The sequence below is a fragment of the Pelodiscus sinensis genome, chromosome 8, assembly GCF_052426305.1.
Source record: "Pelodiscus sinensis isolate ZL-2025 chromosome 8, ASM5242630v1, whole genome shotgun sequence".
NCBI lineage: Eukaryota > Metazoa > Chordata > Testudines > Trionychidae > Pelodiscus > Pelodiscus sinensis.
The window spans coordinates 51,235,758-51,253,414 of record NC_143059.1 but is presented as its reverse complement, the minus strand read 5'-3'; the positions used below and the strand labels follow the sequence as shown (position 1 = coordinate 51,253,414).

At 39.5% G+C, this 17,657-nt stretch overlaps 2 protein-coding genes across 3 annotated transcripts in view; one reads left to right on the top strand and one right to left on the bottom strand.

Annotated features, from left to right (window-relative positions):
- Positions 1-17,657, top strand: part of DOCK1 (dedicator of cytokinesis 1) — a 567,625-nt gene that overhangs the window by 254,441 nt on the left and 295,527 nt on the right. The gene's annotated exons all lie outside the window — the stretch shown is intronic.
- The window catches only part of INSYN2A (inhibitory synaptic factor 2A), a 78,636-nt gene that overhangs the window by 48,968 nt on the left and 12,011 nt on the right, over positions 1-17,657 (bottom strand). The window contains exon 2 of the mRNA XM_006130182.5: positions 3,638-4,835. Coding sequence (XP_006130244.1) covers positions 3,638-4,830 — 1,193 coding nt within the window. The 5' untranslated portion in view covers positions 4,831-4,835. The remainder of the gene's footprint in view (positions 1-3,637; positions 4,836-17,657) is intronic.

Genomic DNA, 17,657 nt, shown 5'->3' with positions numbered 1-17,657 from the left:
TCCTCTTCCAGAACTGCACCAAATAGTTCTCCTCCACAGCCATGCATCACTGTCGATGGCACACAAGTGAAGATAGCGGACAGCTTAATGTACCTGGACAGCACGATAACAAGTGATGGGTCCATTGACAAAGAGATTACAGTGAGGATCCAGAAAGCCAGTCGGGCACTTGGGAGATTGCGTATTAAAGTTCTCCATCATAAAGATATTCGCCTTTCAACTAAACTCAAAGTGTATATATAATACCATGGTCCTCACCTCTCTCCTGTATGGCTGTGAAACATGGCCTGTATCATAGGCACATCAAGCGGATGGAGCAGTTTCACATGCGTTCCCTACAATCAATCATGCAAGTACGCTGGCAGGACCGAATTACTAACCAAGAAGTGCTTGATAGAGCTAGTTCCACAAGCATCGAAGCCAAGATCCTCCAGACCCAGCTTCGATGGTCTGGCCATGTTCTCCGCATGGATGAAAGCAGGATCCCAAGGCAGCTGTTCTACGAGGAGCTGGTATGTGGTAGTCGCAAACAGTGACGCCGGAGGAAGAGATATAAGGATAACCTGAAGACCAACTCACAGTGGACAGGCCTTCAGCCTTCACAATTTGAAATAGCTGCTGCAGACAGGACTAATAGGCGTTCCCTTACAAGGAAAGCAGTGACAAAGTTTGAGGATGATCGCCACCCACGCCTCGCAGCGGCCCGTGGAAGATGACATAGAGCTGCATTCTCTCCTGTCCTGACAACCGGCGTCCCATGCCCTATCTGTATGCTTTGACCTTTGGGCTCCGGATCCACATGCGTTTCCACAAATGAAATGCACAACATGTCTTCCTTGGCTCCCAAGAGACAACCAACAATTATAGGAGATATGGTCAGAGACACTCTAGGGCTAGAGTATACTTATTGTTACCTGTGTGGTAAAGTAACAAACCGGTGATATCAGGGAGCTGAGCAGAGTGATTTTTATAAGGACGGTCCCAATATGTGGGGCTTCGTCTTATGTGAGTGCCTATTATCCCCAACCCCCACTATCTAGTCATCTTAGAGGTGACTTCCAGTTAAGCCCACACGAGTCACTCTCTTGCTGAGGCGGGGGAGGGGGGGTAACAAGGTGACTGAGTGTCCTGGGCACCCCAAATCCATCAAGATATGCCAAGAGAATGTGTGCCTGGTGCACACAAAGTCTATTGCCATCTGGTGTAGCTTAAAGCAGCCCTACATTCCATCTTGCCATCCTAATAAATATTACACTGAAGAGGTAATCTTACCATAAAGATGCCACATTCTGTGGTCTGTGTCTAGTTATATTTTATACTGCAACAGATTTGTTTTATAACTCCTTAATATACCATTATATTAGGAAAGAATATAAACACAGCAGGCCTTTTTTCAAAACTAAACTCTTCAGCTATTATAAATAATGACAAACATCATTAGTTAACAGTCCTCATGTTAGATTAAGAAACCCCAATCTTTAAAAATGAAGACCATTTTGTATCTTATAATTGATAGTAAAATATCAATTATTGATCAACAAAAGGGAGTGAATTCAGACTGACAAGATGTATGTGATCTTATATTCATATGTTATGGCCAGCATAAAAGCCCATACCAAGGGGGTTTAAAATGTAATTGCTAATGGAACTTTCACAATAGTCCAGGTATCAAGTGGTTCAATTGTCCAGAAGTATTACATTATTCCTGGCTTGCAAGTGCATACTGTTTGAACCTGTTGCAGTTCACCTATTTTAAACAATTTGAGCCCAGATAAGGGGTGCTGGAAGTGGTAGGGTATGTCAGGGGGGAAAAAAACACAGTAGAAAATGGAATTCTAATATCTCGTATATTAGTGATCAGAATGAAAAAAGGCCTTACTCTCTTGATCAGTTTGCAAGGTATGGGGAAGATGGGAGTAACAGCCAATACTAATATTATTTGGAATCTTATTGTATGTGTATGGATTCTAGGATACAAGAGAAACAAGGTGGGTGAGGTAATATATTGTATGGGACCATCTTTGGTTGGTGGAAGAGATAAACATTTGAGCTACACAGAGCTCTGTTTATCTCGAAAGCTTGTCTCTTACACCACCAGAAGTTGCTCAACAAAATATCCATCTTCATCCATCTTGTATCTTTCAATGCTAATATTGTTAGGATTTGTTATTATTTTGAAAGAAGACTTTCATTGTTATCAATGAGAGGAAAAGCAGGATAAGGACTTTGTCATGTTGCAAAACTTTATAACGGATCATTTACTGATTATAATAGGAGTTGTGGTTTTGGGAAGGCAATTCATCAGTGCTGTTGGAATGGATGGAATCTTAATACTGGGTGTATTGAATGGAATCATCAGTTTGAGGAGGAATATAGGGCAGAATTGTAGGTGGTCAGAGGAGTTGCCCTTTAAATAAAAAGTGTATCTTTGAGTTCGTTATTTCAGCTGTTGCTTGAGAGAGTAAATGCTTGGTCTGAAAGACTAAACACTACTAGTCTATCCTGAATGTACTATAACGTTAATCTGTAAGTACAAATTAAAATAAAGCCAGTTTTCCCCAATACATGACTTGACATGTAAATTATTTATAAACATTCTATTTCGAGATTTAAGGACTGAACATTCTTTAGAATGAACAAATTAAAGTGTCTTGTTCCTGTTTTGCTGATGAGGAAAAATACAATGTACTCCAAACTTTATATATTATAATAGTGTTAAAAATGAGTGAGCAATTGTTAGAAAAATGTTTCTAAAATGCAGTCATTGAGTAGAAACTAGCAAATGACCATGAATCCTTATAGTGTTGAAGATAATGTATATGGGAGGCCAAAAGCACATCAGGATTGCAATGATCAGATAAAGACTAAATTATCTGCATTTGGTTAAATAACTAACACCTGTACCATTCATGCAGTACTTCTTTTAGAAAATTTGTAAGTTTCTGGAAGAAAACATAAATAAGTACAAATTATTTTCCTTTTGGTCGTAATGACATTTTTTGCATATTTTGGACAGTAACAGCATTGTGCAGAAGACTGGCTATTCAAATATTTAATTTATATTAAATATCTGAAGTAATATATATAGTATTAAAAACTCTTAAGTTTAAAGAATAAAACAATCAAGATTGTAAAGTTAATGAGATTGTTCAGTTGTATTAATATCCCTTACTCTTAAAAGATAAATCTATTATAGAATGAGGTCTTTCTTCTAATTTTAATGCCAAACAGAGAATTATTGTTCATACAAGTTGTTGATATAAAAAGCATACTGAATAATTCATATTCTAAAAGGTATTTTGTTATGTGCATATTTGGAAAAGTGAAATAGCTTCCGTGTCATTTCAGGCACTAATCCTCACACTAATAGATTCAATTCCTTCACAAAAATACATATACATATACATATATGAATCAAGTAAATATTCAGCCTACGGAATTTAAATAACTTATATTTTAAGAAGTTAATCTAGGACATATTTCCAAAGCAAAAACATTCAGTATATGTTAGCAATATGAAACTGGTTCAGTACTGGAATCTACTTAAGGTTTATGCTCCTTGTGTAGATTAAATTAACAAATTTAAATGACAGTACATATTAAGAAATCTTTTTAAAATATTTTAGTTTATACTTACCCTTCTCTATGAGCTTCTCCTTTTTCTAGCTCCTGAATGACACCCAACAGCACTTTTATGGTTTCCTGGCTTGAGCTGATCAAATTCTCCATCATCTGAAGCTGTGCTTTCAAGTCTACCACTTCTGTACGAGGCACAATTTGTTGGCATTCTTCACTCACAGCAACTGCTGTCTGACAAGGCTGGTTTTCTTCCATAGGTGAAACATTTATCTGAAGGGTCTGTTCATTACATTCGGCTGATGGGCACTGTGCCTGTGTTGAGTAGGCCTGAGCATTCACTGATTGGGATTGCAGACCATTAAGATGCACAGTTCTCCTTTTTTCCTCCTCTATTGCTGGGCAGAGTGACCACTCAGTCTCTGCTGCAGAGTTTTGCAGGTCAGGCTGTGTGGCATGTGAACTGGAAGCAGGTAAATAAATTGTAGCTACTTCCGTCTTAAACACTTTCCCATGTGCTGATTGATTAGATTCCTCAATATCCAGTGGTCCTGTATCATGTTTTGCGTTATCATGCAGCTGGTAATCAGGCTCTTCTGAAGTAGAGTCTGCTGAGTTTTGAAGAGAAGGAGGTTCTTTAGTACAGCTGTGCAAATCAGTGCTTCTACATGCCTCTGAACAGTTGTCACTAGAAGGCTGTTCTACTGCATTCATGCGTTCATTAGTATGGGAAATAAACTCTGCTGTCTTTAGGTCACTGATTTTGCTACTATGAGCAGCCTCCCCTGAGTTTTTATTATCTTTATCCTTAATATCTATTAAAAATCCATTGTTTTCACTCTTAAAGGTGTCAACAGCTGAGATGCTTTTAATAATATTCCCTTTTTTGCGATCCAAAGGAAATGTCTGGTAACACTTTTTAAGATCTGGTGAGGTCTGAACTCCTGTGCTCTTAGTGACATTAGGTATTGACCTTCGTGCAGGGACCGTCATATATTTACGATAAGCTGCTTTATAAGAGATGGGTTTTGTTTCTTTTTTGTCTGCATGCTGTATTGTAGATAGTTGTTTCTCCCTTTGTTCATTCTGGGCCTCGCAGATATCTTTAAATCTCACCTGAAGGGCTTTGTTTCTTTTCTTAATCTGTCGGTTGGGATCCAATGCATATTTCATCTCCAAAGCAAGTGAAGCTGCTGGCTCAACTTCACTTTCAGTGGTTGTGAGTAAGCATTTGCTGGATTCCTTACTCACCATGATGCCTGTATTTAAAAACAGGTTAAGAAGTCTTTTATTAACACAGAAATGTTTTTTTCAATTCAAATACTATAAACTTGTAGAAAATATTTTCAAGTAGTTTCCTTTTATGTTTGGGGGAAAACAGGCTGTCTGAGGAAAAACTAGAGCCTCGTGATAACTTGAAATAGTTTTATTTCATTTGCCCTAGGGAAAATTGTGTATTGCTCTGCTGAATGTTTTATTATAATCAACATTTCTCAGAATCCAAAATTTGAAAATACTTATAGGCAGGGTGACTGCCAATGAACATTGCTGGGTTTTCATGAACGATGCCCCGTTCTTGCAAGAATCATGAAATTTAAGTTCTATGAATGCTTCATAGTCCCCCCCATTATTATCATTGAGTTAATTTTTGGCTCTACTAATTTTTTTAAACATTGCCTAATTAATTTCTGATTAGATTTAAAGAACAATTGTCTTTAAATCCCCTGGCTATATAATCCAGCTTTTGTAGTTCAAGGGTAGAAGTGTATGCATGTATCTAAGATCAGAACATTTGAAAGGATTAGTAATTTGTGCAGTTGGTATAGAGCTTAATAGGTTTTGTTTGTATATTAGATCATATTGACAGATTAAATATTTGGAACGTGTTGCTCTGCTTGAGAAGACATCCAGATTTTAAAAACATATTCATAGCCTTTTGCAAGCAAGTACAATGAGTATGTTGGAGGGCATTCTCATTACTGCTTCTCTGAGATAAGGTCTACACTAAAGGGAAAGGTTGAATTACGATACGCAACTCCAGCTATATTAATTACATAGCTGGAGTTGATATACCTTAATTTGAGTTTCAGCACAGTCTCCACAGTGGGAGGCCAATGGGAGCAAATGTTGGCTTCTCTTATTCCTCACAAGGAGCAGGAGTAAAAGCCCCGATGGGGGGCTCCCTCAATGTTCAGTTTACTAGATCCACTAAATCTAACTCTGGAAGATAGATTGCGACAGTGTCGATCTTCCCCATAGTGAAAATACGGCCTGAATGGATTCATCAGAACTTTTTATATCTGAAAGACAGAAAACCAGAGTTGTAATTTTTTATTCAGATAGCCTGTTTTTTAAATAGCTATTAAAACAGGAAATTCTGCCTTAAAGAAATAGTAAAACATGGAGCTGTTTTGAGCATTCAGTTTTTGTTATATGGTGAATTAAGTGTAGCTATGATACAAGTGGCTGATTATTCCACAGTAGGAATGCCACTGAGGTAACACCTTAACTTATTATGCTGTTTCACAGCAGTTTTATGTGCATGGGAAAGTTTACATGATTGCTGAAGTAAGAACATGCATTTGAGCCTAATAAATACAATAATAATAATAAAATAATAATAATAATAAATATATGTATTGGCAGCAAGAATTTCACAGGGGACAAATGTGTGGAAAATAGTGTTTTCTTTAAAAAGCTGTTTACATAACTAATCCCTTTTCATTGTATTTCCTCCAATTTTTAAGCATTTATATTGGAATGAGATTTCTATCCCACACAATCTTTTCTGCTTGATCCTGAAATGAAGTCATAATCCTGAATACCAGTCTGTTGCCATGGAAAGACTTCTACTTATAGTGAAATCTGTATATCTCAACGTGCTTTACAAACATCATTAAAGCCTCCTTATGTTCCTAAGAAGATAAATTGTTATTATTCCCATTGTATAGAAGGGGAAGCACAGGCAGAGAGGTAGTGACTTCCTCAAGGTCACAAAGCAAGCCAATGACACAATTGAGAAGAGAATCTGAGAGTCCTTATAGCAGGCTGGAATTGTACCCAGTAGTTCTTACTCCCATCCCCCTGCTCAAACCATTAGAAATTTCGTTATTACATGATTGTGATGGTACTAATTCATCATTATGAAAGTGTTTCACATATATCTATATATAATTAGGATAAGATGTAAAGAAAATAATCAGACTAAAACTTTATATTCTTCATTTATTTGCTCATATCAATTCCATTATAGGTTTGCATGTGCCAACGTGTCATTGGAGATTTTTGTCTTAGCAGTGTCCATGGGGCCGGCTGCGTTTCCCCCTTGAGGCTGCACTCATGTGTCGGTATATTAGGCACTGCCAGCCCCATGCCCTCTCTGTTTGTTTGTTGCTTTTTTTTTTCTTGTGTTAATTGTTGGATCACTCCTCTTCACCCCTTACCACTTTGAAGTCATGTAAGTCAGCTGCTGCCTATGAACAGGGCAGAATACTGATCCCCATTCTGCTCTTCACAGCAGAATGAAGGTCTGATTGCAGCTCCGGTGGGCATGCCTACAGAACCTTTAATTTAGCTAGCCACTGTAACAATAGCAGTGAAGATGTGGTGGCACCAGAGTCCGTACCAGTGGGCTTGTACTGCTGCAGTGAGCCCATGCTGAAATTTGTTGCCATATCTTCACTACTGTTGATGCCCATGTTAACTAGATTGAAACTAGTGCAAATGTCTCTCCCTGGGTGCTTCAGTCACACTTCATTTGTTGTTTACAAGAGCCCTAAATCAGTGGTTTTAAACTGTAAGTCATGTCTGAGGTCACTGGTCCTGCTGATCAATTCCTCCTCCTCCTTCCCCTCCCAGTGCCTCCTGCATGCTGCAGAATATGTTCAGCGGCATGAAGTAAGTTTTGGGAGGAAGGGGTAGGAGTGGGAACAGAAAGCACTTGCAGTAGGAGGTGGAAAGAGGCAGGGAAGAAGGAGGGCAGGATGGAATAGTGGTGGGACCTTGAGAAGGGCTGAAGCGGAGGTGGGAAAAAAGATGGGATGGGGCCTTGGGATGGTGTGGAGTGGGAGTAGGGCCTTAGGCTGAGCAGGGGCTGAGGCCCCTCCCCCAGTCGAAATTAGAAGCCAGTGGGGAGGGGAGATTTGCAAAAAACAAAATGGGAATCCTCAAGTCAGGGCCACATTATGACTTTTGTGGGCCCTAGGCACTTTTGCCTTTGTGGGCCCCTTCTACCATAATAATATCAATATTAAAAATTATTTTTGATATAACTTTAAGTACTTCAACATTTTATTTTTTTTCTGTTTTAGGCAAAATTTAATAGATTTTCGTGGGCCCTAAAAGATTCATTTTTTTCTGATGTGAGAAAAAATTAAAACATTTTCTTTGACCCTAAAATTTCATTTTTTTTCTTCTGATTTTAAAATAAATTAAAACATTTTCGTGGGCCCCTAAAAGTATCGTGGGCCCTAGGCACTGTGCCTATTGGATAAGTCGGCCCTGCCTCAAGTTGCTAAAGTTTGAGAACCACTGCCCTAAATCATACTCTCTCTCTCTCTCTCTCTCTCTCTCTCTCTCTCTGGTGCTTTGTATGGGGTAAAGCCTGACGTCTAGAAGCAGCAAAATTTAATAGTTCAATGAGAGATGTGCAGAAATGCAATAGTATATTTGAATATCATTTTATAGATGACGTTTTCAGAGCCACTGAGGATATTTAGATATAGGGTGGAATTTTCAGAGATAGCAAACTGGTTTAGGAGCATTAACATTCAATAACTTGTGCTTCTTACCACTTTACTGCATCTGAAAATCTCATGCACAGCTCCCATTAATTGTAATGAACTGTATCCCTAAATTCTGTAGATCTGATCAACTATTAGCAATCACCTAAAGTAAGACTTTCTAGAAGCCAAAGCATATTCTGTCTAGTCTAAATCTATATTTATCACCATTACCTCAAGCTGGCTGTGGGTGAAATAGAGTCACTGTAGAAAGAGAAATTTCTGCAAGAGTCTGCAAGGGAAATGTTCAAACTGACAGTACGTCTAGACTACAGGCTTTTGTCGACAGAAGTTTTGTCGACAGATACTGTCGACAAAGCTTCTGTCGACAAAGAGCGTCTAGACTACATTCAGTTCTGTCGACAAAGCAAGCTGCTTTGTTGACAAAACCCTGTAGTCTAGACACAACCCTAGATGCAATAACACCTTCTGTCAACAGAACTCTGTCGACTAAAGGTGTTATGCCTCGTAAAATGAGGTTTACCAGCGTCGACAAAACTGCTGAGTTCTGCCGACGTTATGTCGACAGAACACAGCGGTAGTGTAGACGCAGGTATAGTTTTGTCGACAAAAGTCCACTTTTGTCGACAAAACTCTGTAGTCTAGACACACCCTGAGTGTGGGGGAGAGACAGAGAAGCAGAGTCAAAGCATTCAGATGATCACAGATTTTGCTGCCCTGTACTAGATTTCTAGGCTCAATATTATAAGGCCTTGACATGCAATTAAAATAGTAAGAGGCTCATCTATTGACACACCTGTTTCAAAGATGTTGGCATGCTGCATAAAGCTGCTGAAATTCTGCTGATTCATTGTGGAAAGTGTAGTTTCTTAACTCAACCCTGAATATATAAAGATGCCAGTACTCCTCTATGCAGTGGTAACAGGGAGCTAGGATAGAGGAAGTCCTGGAAGAAAATGCTAGCATCAGCCCTTATCCTGTGATCAAAATCTAGTTGACTATCAAATTTGGATTTGGGACGTAATTCTTCAGCACATCAGCTTGGCAGAGACCTTGGGGGTTTTTGCCTTCTATTCCACCGTGAAGCACAGGCTTTTGCAGATTTAAACCACTGTAAATGGTGGATTCTCTGTAACTTGCTTTAAATAATGATTTGAGGACTTTAGTAACTCATCCAGAGGTTATAGGGCTATTATTGGAGTTGGGTCAGTGAGGTTCTGTAGCCTGCAACATACATGAGGTCAGACTGAATTATCATGGTGGACCTTTCTGGCTTTAAAGTTTGAGTCTAACTCAGGGATTCTGGGAAAATCTCACCTCTCTGAAAAAGTCAATGGGAAAAACTCCCATTGATTTCATCTTGAGCATTCTTTGAGAACCAGATAGGGACTTATGGCAAATAGTTTAATGAGCCACAAAAATGTTGACCATGTTTGTTATGGAACAAAATATTAGTATACTGTGCTTGCTAGTTCCAGTTTTATTTTAACTCATATTCATCCATATCTGCTTCATTGGATTGGTGTCTATTTCTGTTACATGGATTCTGTATACTAAATGCCATCTGTTTCATAGCTCCCAAAAATAAAAAAACTTGAGCTAAAGATGGGTTTTCAGAAAGCTGGTAGTTAAGTTATGTAAAGCTTGGTAAAATACAATATGGAAACAAGCCAACTTGGAGAGAGCAGAAGTAGATTTCATTGAAGTAGGTAAAAAACATAGTAGTACACTCAATTGCATTTTTATCCTCCTATCATTTATTTATAGATTATCAAACCAAGAGGGACCATTGTGATTATCCCCTCTGACCCACCTGTGTAACAAAAACAATAGAAATTCCCTGAGTTAATTCCTATTTGAACTAGAGCATATCTTTTTATAAAAACATCCAATCCTGATTCTAAAATTGCCAGTGATAGAAAATCCAGCATAATAGTTGATAAATTGTTCCAATAGTTTATTACCTTCAGTATTAAAATGTATGCCCTATTTACAGTGTAAATGTGTCTAGCTTTAACTTCCAGCCTTTGGATCTTGTCAGCTCGTTTGTCTTATAGGTTGAAGAGCCAGTATCATATTTTTTACCTCATGTACTTTGAAGCCTTTATTAAGGCACCCCAAAGTTTCTCTTTAAGCCAAGTAGACTGAAGTCCTTTATTGCTATGAGACATGTTTTTCAATTCTTTTAATCGCTCTAGAAACTCTTGTCTGAGTCCTCTCCAATTTATTCTTTTTGAATTGGGAAAACCAAAACTGGATATAGTATACCTGAAGTGGTCACAACAGAGCCAAACATAAAGGGTATGTCTAGACTACATGCCTCTGTTGGCCGATCTGCATCTTGACTCACGCGCTGTGCCAACGATCAGCTGAGCCAGCACAGCACAGCAGCCATTTTTATTTTAATGAAGCCGGGGATATTTAAATCCCCACTTCATTGACTATGTCGGGTAGCCTATTTTACATGCCTCTGTCGGCAGAGGCATGTAGTCTAGACATACGCAAAGATAATACACATTCCCTAGTCCACTTGAGATTCCCCTATTTATATATCTGAGCACAACATCAGCCGTTCTGGTCCTAGTGTCTCACTGGGAGCTTATGTTAAGCTGATTATTTACCATGACCCCCAACTGCTTCTCCCAGTGCTGCTTTATTTGTAGATACAACTTTTTGTCTGGCTGTACTGAAACACATGTTTGTTTGCATCCAGCTTATCAAGTGATCCAGAATGCTCCGTATCAGTGACCCGTGCTCTTAGCTATTTGCTATTCCTCCAGTCATCTGAAAACTTTATCAGTAATGATGTTTTCTTTCAGTCATGAATTAAAAATGTTAAATTTTGTAGGCCAAGAACTTTTCCCTGGGGGGCTCCACTAGAAATGTGCTTGTTTGATGATGATTCCCCATTTATGATTACTTTTTGAAACCTGTCAGGTAGCCAGTTATTCATTTGCAAAATTACGAGAAACCAAGTTTTCCATTGCAATCTCTTAAATCAATGACCCACCAGGAAATGTAAGTGAATACAGTTATGAAATAAATACTTTGTCTGTGGATTATCAATTCGGTAACCTACTGCACCACTGGATAAAAACCGAACTATGAAACTGAATATGCTACATTTATTAAATTGTCGAACATTGAATAAGTATGCCTTAAGGGGCACTTTAAACAATTAAAAAAAATCCCCAAAACAAAACTTTGTGTTCAAAGTCCAGCCCTGAAAGACTCATAATGAAAACTTATTATAATAGTTACTAGTAACGTTAAGTATATGCACGCTGAGTGTTTCAGTGATTTTGCTATTTAGCATTAGAGTCTGCTAGCAAGCGATAGATTCAAAAGAATTGGTGTGTGAGGTTTTGTTCAATTTCCAGATTAATTTTCCCACTGCTTTGTTCCATATGCTTCAAGAATGTCTGTACATTAGGTTATTTTGGAATGAGGTAATCAACAAAATTTAAATTGTTCATAATACAGTAGTATCCAGGAATCTGATAATATTCTATGAAATAGGAATTAGATAAATGATGTAGTATATTTTGTGATGCAGTTAATTTTAATGTGGCTTTACTAGTGAGTAAATTGATACTTCAAAAATGGCTATTTCCCTTTCCCAATTGCATTTGCCTGAGCAATTCAGTTAGAGAGACTTTTATTTCCAGTAGCAGCTTGAACTAATAATTTTCTAGATATCTGTGATTAGGGGTAATTGCAACCAAAAAGGATAACTGTAAATTCTTAGCCTTACTTTGATTTCTATTTAGTGAGCATTGCAAATGCATATCTGCCAACAAAATGCCCAACAGTTGACGTATTGTAAAACTTTTTAAGTGTTTAAACTTTTATTTTTTATCTAATAAGTCTCAGAGGGTTAGTCTGAATCTGCAAAACTCAGAGGGTTAATCTGAATCTGAGTCCTTCGGCACTTTAGAGACTAACAGATTTATTGGGGTATAAGCTTTTATGGATAAAACCCACTTCATCAGATGAATTGGAATGGAATTTACAGAGGCATGGGTATATATAAGGACAACAAAGTAGGTGACTTCAGACAGATTGACGGAGCCAGATGAGTACCCAGAAATTACCTACTTCAGGACAGGCCCAAAAGGAAAATATCAGAACACCACAGGTTGTCACCTAGGCTGTGTCTAGACTACATGCCTCTGTCATCAGAGGCATGTAGATTAGACACATAGGCAAAGTCAAATGAAGCCGCGATTTAAATGATCGCGGCTTCATTTAAATTTACATGGCTGCCGCGCTGAGCTGACAAAAAGCTGATCAGCTGTTTGTCTGCTTAGCGAGCTAGTCTGGACGCTCACCTGCCGACATCAAAGCCCTTTGTCGGCAGCCCCGTTATTCCTCGTGGGATGAGGTTTACTGGGGCTGCCGACAAAGGGCTTTGATGTCGGCAGGGGAGCGTCCAGACTAGCGCGCTGAGCGGACAAACAGCTGATCAGCTGTTTGTCGGCTCAGCGCGGCAGCCATGAAAATTTAAATGAAGCCGTGATCATTTAAATCGCGGCTTCATTTGCCTTTGCCAAAACAACAAATCTACATGGCTCCGTCGACGGAGCCATTTAGTTTAGACGTACCCCTACAGACCCCAGCTAAAACTCGCAATGCATCATTGACAATCTACAACTAATTACAAAAGCCACACCATCAAGGTCTCATCTACCTGCATATCCACCAACGTGATATATGTCATCATGTGCCAGCAATGCTCCTCTATCATGTATGTTGGCCAAACTGGACAGTCTCTACACCAAAGGACAAATGGACACAATTCAGACATCAGGAATAGTAACACATAAACCTGTTCGGGAACATTTTAAATCTCTCTGTACATTCAGTAATCGATTTAAAACTAGCCATCCTTCTATGAACGAATTTCAACACCTGATTACAAAGGTAGACAGGTGAACTGGAATTCAACACTATCATTTTAGGATTGAATAAGGATCTTAACTGGTTAACGCATTACAAAGGCAGTTTCCTCTCTCTCTTGATATCTACATTGCCACATCAACTGCTGTGAACTAGCCATTTCCACCCTGACTTGGTTAGCCTCATTTACACAAGTTTTCTCTTTCTTCTGTCCTTATATATAAACCCATGTCTCTGTAAACCCCACTCTAATTCAAATGATGAAATAGGTTTTACCAACTAAAGCTTATGCTCCAATAAATTTGTTAGTCTCTAAGGGCTTGTCTACACTATAGTTGCCACAGTCAATCAGCGTAGCTGGAGTTGTGGCCTAAGGTGCCATATGATTGAGTGGAGTTTTGGTTCTTGTTTTGTTTTTTTGAATGTGAATTGTTTTCAGCGAGAGACTGGAAACATATGCTATATTTAGCCAGACACTACTGTCCAGACTAAAGCCTGATCAAGAGTTAGGGATAAATAGTTCACTTGTATTTGGAAACCTGAATGAGCAATTTTGCAGAAGACTTTCCTTATTATTAGAGTGAGATCAAAGGATATGGAAGCTCACAGGCCTGCTCCATTCTCACATAAGTTAAAGCCAAAACTCACATTGATTTCACTGGGAGCAGTAGCAGGTTTTTTGCCAGATTGCAGCTCTTAATCTGTGCCACTGGACAACAGAGGATGAGAAACTGTAATATAACATAATCTCCCTTCCCATTCATAGACTCATATAACTGGAAGAGACCTCAGAAGGTCATCAAGTCCAGCCCCCTGCTCTAGGCAGGACCAATCCCAACTAAATCAACCCGGCCAGGGCTTTGTCAAGCCGGAACTTAAACACCTTCAGGGATGGAGACTCCACTACTTCCCTAGGTAACCCATTCCAGTGCTTCACCACCCTCCTAGTGAAATAGTTTATCCTAATATCCAACCTTGACCTCTCCATCCACAACTTGAGACCATTGTTCCTTGTTCTGCCATCTGTCACTACTGAGAACAGCCTCTCTCCATCCTCTTTGGAACCTCCCTTCAGGAAGTTGAAGGCTGCTATCAAATCTCCCCTCACTCTTCGCTTCTGCAGACTAAACAGACCCAACTCCCTCAGCCTCTCCTCACAAGTCCTATGCTCCAGCCCCCTAATCATTTTGGTTGCCCTCCGCTGGACCCTCTCTAATGCGTCCACATCCTTTTTGTAGTGGGGGGCCCAGAACTGGACACACTACTCCAGATGTGGTCTCACCAAAGCCGAATAAAGGGGAATAATGACATCTCTGGATCTGCTGGCAATGCTCCTCTTAATGCAACCTATTATGCCATTAGCCTTCTTGGCTACATGGGCACACTATTGACTCATATCCAGCTTCTCATCCACTGTAACCCCCAGATCCTCTTCTGCAGAACTACTACTTAGCTGGTTGGTCCCCAGCTTGTGACTATGCTTGGGATTCTTCCATCCCAAGTGCAGGACTTGTTGAACCTCATCAGATTTCTTGTGGCCCAATCCTCCAATTTGTCTAAGTCACTCTGGACCCTATCTCTGCCCTCAAGCGTATCTACCTCTCCCCCTAGCTTAGTGTCATCCGCAAACTTGCTGAGGGTGCAATCCATCCTCTCATCCAGGTCATTAATAAAGATATTGAACAAAACCGGTCCTAGAACGGAACCTTGGGGCACTCCACTAGAAACCGACCGCCATCCTGACTTTGAGCCATTGATCACTACCCGCTGGGCCCGGCCTTCTAGCCATCTTTCTAGCCATCTTACCATCCATTTATCCAATCCACATTCCCTTAACTTGCTGGCAAGAATACTGTGGGAGACCGTATCAAAAGCCTTGCTAAAGTCAAGGTATATAACATCCACTGACTTTCCCATGTCCACCGAGCCAGTTACCTCATCATAGAAGCTAATCAGATTGGTCAGGCACGACTTGCCCTTTGTGAATCCATGCTGACTATTCCTAATCACTTTCCTCTCATCCAAGTGCCTTAAAATGGATTCCTTAAGGATCCCTTCCATGATTTTTCCAGGAACCGAGGTAAGACTGACCAGCCTATAGTTCCCTGGATCGTCCTTCTTCCCTTGTTGTTATTTCTCTGTAATTCTGCTGCCATTACTTACTCTGTAGAGTTTTTGGTATACAAGACAAAGGGTGAAATAAACATTAAATTATATAAAATGTGTGCGCATGAGCCCTTGTTCAGAAATTTCCATAACTACTGAGATCACAATATGCATAAATACTGCAGAAGTTCATAGTTTGCTGGTGTCCATATTAGATACTGCATTATAGCGTCTTGTGCGGTAGCTACAACATTTAGAGAGATTAACTGATTGAATGTCATGATTTGCCAAGTTAAATATTAAAGAGATCACAGAGTTTATTCTTCTAGAAGCTAAATCCTAATCCTTGATTTCTTTGTTTTTTATTGAAGATAGCTCATGAGAAAAAGACTTCACTTTCTGTCTGAATATTGAAGTAGTTTATTAAACTGTATCAGAATGTGATGTCAAAAGTACTGAAAGAGACCGTCTTCATGGGAAGTCACAGTAGCTTTTTAAGTGTTCTGTAGCATATTAAACTGGATAATGCTGTCCCTATAATTCTTAATCCTCTGATGACAATCCAGATTTGTCAACATCTAGTTTTCAGCACTGGCATTTGAAAATCCCGCAAAGGATCCTATCCGATATTATTTGAGCCCCAGTTCTGCAAAGATGTATGCATATTAATTAGTCCTGTTAATGTCAATATGTAAAGTTAAATATGTATAAGCCTTTTTAGGATCAGGGTCTTGAGTCAAAGCTCAGTGAAGTCACTCACCTATTTGCAATATAAATTATATTACTGCGGTTTTATAAATTACTAGAAGATTCACTTGGCATTGCTCAGGTCCTTAACTCAAGTGTTGTTATTTTTCATTTAAACCATTATTCTGAGGTGGGGCTCTTGATGAGGGGTTCAGTATGCAGGCTGCATCAGCACTCTCTCACTGCAGCAATTTGGGGCCAGTGAGAAATGCCTGTACATGGCTGTCACAGTTGTAGTGGGCATATCTGAGGGAAGGGTGCATGTGCCTCCAGCTGGGGAACAGCAGGTGCACCAGCAAACAAAACTCTCTGAAGTAAGTAGTAGATAGCTTTCCCTTTCTCCACCCCTACTCTTTGTTAGGCTGGGGTTAGAGCTTTTCCCAGTCCCTATCTCTGGTCTTTTATACCCACTCTGGTCATGCTATAGTATAACAACCACTTGTATCAGACCCAACCCTTTCCTTTTTAATGAGAAACAATCTAATTACAGGCACATCCCATTGTCCTGACTCTTACCTTGTTGTAAGTTATGATAAGAGGAAGCTGCATAGCAAATTTGGTGGTCCTAGCTCTTACCATTTAGGAGTTCTTGAACAAACAGACATACACAGATAGAGAGAGTGATGCACAAACTCTGAAATATACAGTACATTGGTTTGTGAATGGGGAGGAAAAAATAGCCTCATAGTCTGAAAGAAATACTAAATTCAAATTTAAAATTGAATTATATTGTTTGCTGTGTAGAAACACGTATACATAAAATCTTCTTACAAAAAGTGGGTTTAATAAAATATATTTTTAACTTATTTTTTTATGACAGTTTAAGATGTAAATTTACAGATGGTATATTTTCACACACAATTGAAAGACTGCATGAATAACCTCTCTAAGGTTATATGCACACAACCAAGGATTCTGATTATATTTCATAGCCTAGAGTGAAATTCACCAATGTGCACAGGACTTACTTTCACCTAGAGATGTGACTAATTGACTATCCAATAAGCTTTTGCTTATTGGATAGTTAACTAGGCCCTCCACTAGTTACTCCCCCACTCTCCCCCCGGCTGCCTCTATAAGAGGCACAAGGGGGTAGAGGAGCAGGAGCCAGTGCTGGGGGGAGCTGGCTTGAAAGCAGATTCCCCCAGCACCATCTCTGCGGGAGGGCAGGGCAGGCAGAGGGGTAGTGGGGACCGGGTGCAAGCAGGGAATCAGCTCATTCCTCGCTCACTCCTAGTCCCAGACACACCTCTGCTTTTTAAATGTATTAAGAGCCAACTCTTATTACATTTAAAAGACTAAAGCTCAGCAGGGGGACCCATCTTAAGCCGGGACAACTGATTCCTGGCTTGCGGTGGGTCCCCCCTGCTGAGCACCAGCCTTTTAAATGGATTAAGAGTCCATCAGCTGTGGCTCCCTGCTTATTGACTAATCAACTCATTGATGGCAAATCACCACCTCACTCTAAGTACCATATGGCTAGTATTCTTCTAAAAGTGCCTTGAATTTCTGTTTACATTGTTTACAAAATACTATGTCTTTTTCTTCCAATTTCATGCATTATGGTCTTCCAGTAGACATAGTTAG